The 7,299-nt window shown below is 50.5% G+C and overlaps 1 protein-coding gene across 1 annotated transcript in view; it reads left to right on the top strand.

Moving 5' to 3' along the window:
• Positions 1-785: 785 nt before the first annotated feature.
• Positions 786-7,299, top strand: part of ACP7 (acid phosphatase 7, tartrate resistant (putative)) — a gene marked incomplete at both ends in the record, with an annotated part of 21,782 nt that continues 15,268 nt past the window's right edge. Inside the window, one exon of the mRNA XM_080702753.1 lies at positions 786-906. Within this exon, the coding sequence (XP_080558879.1) occupies positions 786-906 (121 nt within the window). The remainder of the gene's footprint in view (positions 907-7,299) is intronic.

The following is a 7,299-nucleotide window of genomic DNA, read 5'->3' as shown; positions in this document are numbered from 1 at the left end:
TGCGGCGGCAGTGGTGGCCAGGACGGCGCGGGCAGCGAGAGCGGCGTGGACCGTCCAGCCCGCCCGCCCCCGGCAGGCCCGGGAGCCGGAGACGCAGAGCCGCGGTGCAGGTGCGGGGCCCGGGGGGGACCCGAGCCGGGGTGCAGGCCGAGGACCCGGCTGGGGTGCCGGGAAGAGAGGCCCGGGCAGGATGGGCGGCTTCGGTGGAGGGCTGCCGGGTTGGGGGGTCCCTGAGACCCACGCGGAAGGCTGAGGGTGCGGGGGTGTGTCCCGAGGGCAAGGAACGCGGAGAATACGGCAGAGAGCCCGGCTACTAGAAGCAGGATGGGAGCTGGAGATGGGGCTCCCTGGGTGACCCCCCCCACCAGCCCCCACCACTACCTCTTCCGGGGGGAGCGAGCTGTGGCCCCGCCACGTCCAGGAGCCAGGCTTCCGGGGACGGAGCCCTCGCTCCTGCATCCTCGCTGGGTGGCCGAGTCACCGGGTTGCTCAGTGTCCTACCTGATAGGAGGGTGACGCGGTCCCAGCAGCCACCGCCTCCTAGGAATGCTGCGAGGCGTCCTGAGTTAATTGATGCCGAGCGCCGAGGCGCCCAGCCGCAGAGAGCTGGGCCGCTGGGGGTCCCTGGCAACCCGCCTCTCTCTCTCTCTCTCCAGCATCCGGAAGACCTCCTGGCCATCCTGCCTCCCCGACCCCAGTCAGACCGACAGACAGCACAGCCTGAGCGGATCCCTGCCTTCTCCACCTCCCCTTCCTGGCTTCTACCGTCCCCTCTCCCGCCCACCATGCGCCCCATCCGTGGCTGCTGGTCCTGCTGTGGTCTGCTCCTCCTCTTCTCCCTGGGAGTCCAGGGTGCCCCAGGGTATCCCAGCGCTGTCCCGGAGCAAGTCCACCTGTCCTACCCAGGTGAGTGCCTGAGACCTCTCACTGCATCTCCTCGGGGTGCTTCTTTGGTTGGGGGTTCAGGAGTCCTCTGAGGATGGCTGTGGACCCCTAGGCTGGTGGCTGGGTCTTCCTGAGCCTCAAATGTCCTCAAATGTGAAATGGGCTGACAAGCTCACGTCTGGCTGTGAGGGAAGTGGAGGCGGAGCCCAGCCCATGGAGGCACTCTCCTGCTCTCCCAAGGGGGCTGTGCTGTCCCTGTGTGGTGTGGGTGTGTCAGGTCCTGTCTCGGGGCTGGGCTGGGCATGATCGTTCACGGGAGGCCCTAAAGTCAATTGTGAAAGGAACTAGTCAATGAATGAGTAGGGAGTTGGACGGCCCAGCCCTTGCCCATCGCCATCCTTTTCTCTCCCCAGTAGGCTGCCACCCACATCCAAATTCCAGATTATGTGACCTGCGGTCAGACTCCATGAGCCTCAGTGAGCTCATTAAGCCTTAGTTTACCCTTTTTTTGTGTGTGGGTCTGGGGATGGAACCCAGGGGCATTTGACCTCTGAGCCACACCCCCTGCCCTATTTTTATTCTTTATTTTGGAACAGGGTCTCACTAAATTGCGGAGGGCCTCACTAAGTAGCTGAGGCTGTCTGCGAACCGCGATCTTCCGGTCTCAGCCTCCTGGATGCTGGGATTACAAGCCTGAGCCACCACGCCCGGCTTAGTTTACCCTTTTGTAAAAATGAGAGTGATAACTGAACCTGTGGCTTAACAATAGTACCTACTACTAGGTACCTATCATCTATATAGTACTGGGATTACAGATATAGATCATTGGTACTGGGGAGCGAGCCCAGGGGTGATCTACATCTGAGCTGCACCCCTAGCCCTTTTTAGTTTTTGTTTTTGAGACAGAGTCTCAGTAGGTTGCTGAGAACCTCACTAAGCTGCCTTCGAACCTGTATCCCCCTGTCTCAGGATCCCAAGCTCTGCAAGTACAGGTGTGCACACCATGCCCAGCTAGATGACTGTTGTTAATTGTTAACAGCCATCTGATGCAGAGGTGGAGGAGCACAGGGGCGTGGGCGTGCTCCCCAGACCCTCTGCGTCCAGGGTGCCTGGGTTTGAATGCCAGCTTTGCTATCTCATTGCTATGTAACCCTGGGCAAGTGACTAAACCTCTTTGGCCTCAGCCTCCTCATCTGGACAATGAGGTAACAGGATCATGACTCTAGTGAGGAGTTCACGAGTTGCTACCTGTGGGGTGGGTCACCAGACGTCTGTGTGTAGCAGTGATTCTCATGAGCTTCTGTCTCAGGACTATCTATTTATGTTTGAGGTGTGTGTGTATGTGTGTGTGTATATGTGTGTGTGTGTGTTACTCAGGGTTGAACCAAAGGGCAGTCTACCTCCGAGCTACACCCCAGTCCTATTTTATTATTATTATTATTATTATTATTATTATTTTATTATTTATTATTATTATTATTTGTGGTACTGATGATGGAACCCAGGGACAGCTTCCTTATTTTTGAAATAGGGTCTCACTGAGTTGCAAAGGGCCTCAGTAAGTATCTGATGTTGTCTGCAAATCGTAATCCTCCATCTTCGCCTCCCAAATGCTGGGATTACAAGCATGTGCCACCATGCCCGGCTTTTATTCTTTATTTTGAACCAGGGTCTCAGTAAGCTGTGCAAGGCCTCACTCAGTAGCTGAGGCTGGCTGCGAATCTGTGATCCTCCTGTCTCAGCCTCCCAAGTACTGGGATTACAAGCGTGTACTACCACGCCCAGTCCATGACCCTTTATGATCCTGAAAATTCTTGAGAACCTCAAAGAGCTTTAGTTGATGTGAGTCATAGCTATCAATATTTACAATATTAGAAGTGAGAACTGAAGGCTGGGGTGTGGCTTAGTTGTAGAGTACTTGCCTGGCATGTATGGCCCCTGGTTCTACCCTCAGTTTCTCCCCTCCTTAAAAAGCCCATAGACATTTAAAAATATTTATTAAGCCATCTAAAATAAACAATCATAAACCTTTCTATATGAGTGTAATATACTGTTGTTCAGGAAACATACATGTTCAATAATAGACTTTTTTGTGTGTATGTGGAACTGGGGATGGGCCCAGGGGCATTCTACCTCAGAGCTACACCCTGTGCCCTATTTCATTTTTATTTTGAAACAGGGTCTCACTGAGTTGCGGGGGGCCTCACTAAGTAGCTGAGGCTGCCCATGAACCATTATCTTCCTGTCTCAGCCTCCCGAATGCTGGGATTACAAACGCGTGCCACCACGCCCCGTTCAAAATAATTTTCTTTAGCCGGGCATGGTGGCACACGCTTGTAATCCCCGCGCTTGGGAGGCAGAGACAGGAGGATCGCGCAGGTTCGAAGCCAGCCGCACGCGCTGGCTTAGGAGACCCTGTTTCCAAATTTAAAAAAATGCAAAAATAGGTCTGGGAGTTTATCCTGGAGTTAGAAGGGCTTCTAGGAACCCCAGTACCACCAAAAAAATAAATAAATAAATAAATAATTTTCTTTAATGTCTAGTTGAATGGGTGTCATTTCTCCCCAAGTTTGCTTCTGTTTCAATTTGCTACAATAGCTGCCGTAGATGAGGAAAATCTGATATCACACAGATGCATAGTTAAAACAGAGAGGGTTTAATAGGCATTTCAGATAATTGTGGCATACAATTTGTTTGCTTTTTTGTACTGGGGACAGAACCCAGAGGCATGCTACCTCTGAACGACACCCCCAGCCCTATTTTATTTTTTTATTCAGAAACAGGGTCTCACTAGGTTTTGTTTTGCAACTGGGGACTGAATCCAGGGCCATCTTAATTCTGAATTGCACCCCCAGCCTTTTCTATTTTGAAACAGGGTGTCGCTAAGTAGTAGAAGCTGGCCTCAAACCTGAGCTGCTCTGGTCTCAGCCTCCCAAGTGCTGGGGTTAGTGGCGTGCACCACCGCACCTGGCAGAAGCAGTTTCTTAGAGCCTAGTAGCTATGTGCAATCAGAAACCGCATGAATGAAGTGCCTTGGCGTTTGCTGACCAAGTGACCCCGGAGAAGGCACTTTGATTGCAAGTCTTTGTAAACTGGTACAGATAGTAAACCCTGCCTCCTGGTGATGCCGTGAAAAGACAGTGGCACCACAGCTGTCCCTTGTTGGCCTCCACAATATGATTAACAGCAAATATACTCTCCTGCAGTGTTTTAGTTGGGTAGATGGGTCACTCACTTAACCTTGTGCTTTATTTCCCATTTTATTTTATTTTATTTTATTTATTTTGGTCATAATGGGGTTCCTGGAAGCCCTTCTACCTCCGGGCTATACTCCCAGACCTATTTTTATATTTTTATTTAGAAACAGGGTCTCCTAAGCCAGCGCACGCAGCTGGCTTCGAACCTGCGCGATCCTCCTGTCTCCGCCTCCCAAGCGCAGGGATTACAAGCGTGCGCCACCACGCCCGGCTATTTCCCATTTTAGAGTGAACTGAGACTCATAGCGCCAAACAGTCAGACCCCAAATCACAAAACCTGAAATTTGAACATAGGCAGAACCCACAATCTTTGTTTTAAAGCTCTGTGTGTGTGTGTGTGTGTGTGTGTGTGTGTGTGTGTTATGGGGGATGGAACCCAGGGGCATTCTACCTCTGAGCTACATCCCCAACTCTTTTTATTTTTTTTTTTATTTTGTAACAGGGTCTAAGTAGTGGAAGGCCTCACTAGGTTGCTGGGGCTGGCCTTGAACCAGCAATCCTCCTGTCTCAGCCTCCCAGGTACTGGGATTACAGATGTGTGCCACCATGCCCTGGTTGTTTTAAAGTTTTTAATTTCATACTAGCTTTATTTTATCTTTTAGTGTAGTTTTAGCCAGGCACGGTGGCGCACCCCTGTAATCCCAGTACTTGGGAGGCCGAGACAGGAGAACTGCAGGTTCGAGGCAGCCTCAGCAACACGTGTGCATTGTGTAATAGTCAAATCAGGGTGATAAGCACTTCTCTCTTGAAATGTCCATCATCTTTTGTGTTGGGGATTTGTACTCATTCCAGTTATAATAGAAGAGCTCCAGAAATAGTACAATGGATTCCTGCCTCTCCCTCACTCCATTTTCTGGAATGGTACTCTCTTATATAACCACGGAACAATTGCAAAAACCAGAAACTTGAGCCAGGTGCAGTGGCGCACACACCTGTGGTCCCAAACTACTGGGGAGGCTGAGGCAGGAGGATGGCTTGAGTCTGGAGTTCAAGGCCATCCTGGGCATCATAGCAAAGCCTCGTCTTACAGGAGAGCAACAGCGGCCCGACACTATTAACCAAACTCCAGGCTCATTTACATGGCACCACTGTTTACACGAACGCCCTGGCTGCCACAGGAACCCATCCCAGACCTCACGCCGCACTCAGTGGCTCTGCTTCCTCCAATCTATCACTCTCTTTCTTCTTTTATCTTTTGTGATCTTGGTGTTTTTAAGTGCTGAACAGAGCTGGGCGTGGTGGCACATGCCTGTTATCCCAGTATGTGGGAGGCTGAGACAGGAGGATTGCGGGTTGGAGGCCAGCCTCAGCGATTTATAACTACCGACGAGTTATTCTGTAACTATCCCTCCTTTTGGGTTTGATGTTGTCTCCTGCCTGGAATTGAGTTTGGAATTCTGGGTGAGGCTGCCATCGTGTGACGCCCCCCCCCCCCCCCCCGGTGCACGCCAGAGGGTCCCCGATGTGGGCCTGGCTTATTGCTGCCCGATTGTTGACCTGGATCGGTTAGTTAAGGAGACGCCTGCTGGGTTTCTCCACTGCAAAGTTATTATTCTCTCCTGTGTAGTTAATAAATAGCTTGAGGGAGATTGCTCAACACAGTGCAAATCCTGTTTTTGCACAAATGTTCACCCACTAGTGTTAGCATCCATCAGTGGCTCCTCTTGTGTGCAGTAATTATTAGTGTGCTGTTTGCCTTATTGTGATTTTCTAATTTTCTCATTCCTTATTTTCATCTAGTTGAACTTTGTGTGCGTGCATGCGTGTGTGCGTGTGCGTGTGTGTTACTGGGGATTGACCAGGGGCATTCTACCTCTGAGCTACATCCCCAGCCCTATTTTATTTTATTTTATTTTATTTTATTTTATTTTATTGTGGTACTGGGGGTGGAACCCAGGGGCTTTCTACCTCTGGGCTACACTCCCAGACCTATTTTATACTTTATTTGGAAACAGGGTCTCACTAAGTTGCTGAGAGCCTCACTAAGTAGCTGAGGCTGGCTTCGAACCTGCGTGATCCTCCTGTCTCAGCCTCCCAAGCGCTAGGATTACAAGCGTGTGCCACCATGCCTGGCTATTTTGTTTTTTATTTTGGAGCAGGGTCTCACTAAGTTGCCGATGGTCTCACTAAGTTGCTGAGGCTGCCCTTGAACCTGTGATCCACCCGTCTCAGCCTCCCAAGTACTCAGATTACAGGTGTGTACCACCATGCCTGACACAATGCTATATTTATTTATTCTGTTGCCCCTACTGTACCCAGTTTGGTCTCTGGGGTTTCTTCAGATGTTCTATTTCTTTCAACAGCCCCCCATCCCCAATTTTTTTTAGCACTTCCTCAATTTCTGGCACTATAAATTATTTTCTGCCCCCTCCCTGGAATCACCTATTTCTCCAGTGGGTCTTTCCTTCTATTGGAAAATGGGTACTTAAAATCTGAGGTAGGTCAGGCACAGTGGTGCACACCTTTAATCCCAGTACTTGGGCGGCTCAAATGGGAGGGTCGCAGGTTCGAGGCTAACCTCAACAACTCAGTGAGACGCTCAGCAATTTACTGAGACCATGTTTCAAAATAAAAAGTAAAAAAAAGTCTGGGGATGTAGCTCGGCAGTAAATTGAACCCATGGGTTCAATTCCCAGTACAAAAAAAAAAAAATTAATGAAAGGTGGGATGTGAGCCCCAGGGGTGCTGATTGCAACGGGGTGTCACTGCTTCTAGACCCTCTCAATCACGGGGGTGAGGCGATCCGTGCATGTGTCTAGCACGCACCTGGCCCATCTGCCATTCTCTGTCCATCTACCTGTATCAAAGCCAAGTACCATGAGATCCCACAGATGAACTCCAATTTCCATCCAAATTCAGGGGCTTAACGGAGCCCTCCCCTTTCCTATTCATAACTTCTAACACTGAGAAACCCGACTCTCTCTACCTACAAGAGACGGCTGTCTGCGTCATCCCAGTGTGTGCATAAAGCAGTTCCAGAATCATTTGCCCACATTCCTGCGACTACCACGGACTAGACGGCAGCGCCACACAAGGTCCTTTTTGTCTTCAGCCTCACAGTTACCCATTCAGGACACTGTGTCCCCTGCTTATTTTTCTTCCCTACTCTCTCTGCTGTGGTAAGGTTGTTCTTAAGGCCCTCCTTCCTCCTCCCCCT

Source organism: Muscardinus avellanarius (genome assembly GCF_963383645.1).
Source record: "Muscardinus avellanarius genome assembly, chromosome: 10".
Classification (NCBI taxonomy): domain Eukaryota; kingdom Metazoa; phylum Chordata; class Mammalia; order Rodentia; family Gliridae; genus Muscardinus; species Muscardinus avellanarius.
Note: the sequence above shows the minus strand (reverse complement) of the source record. Positions and strands in the feature narration are given on the sequence as shown.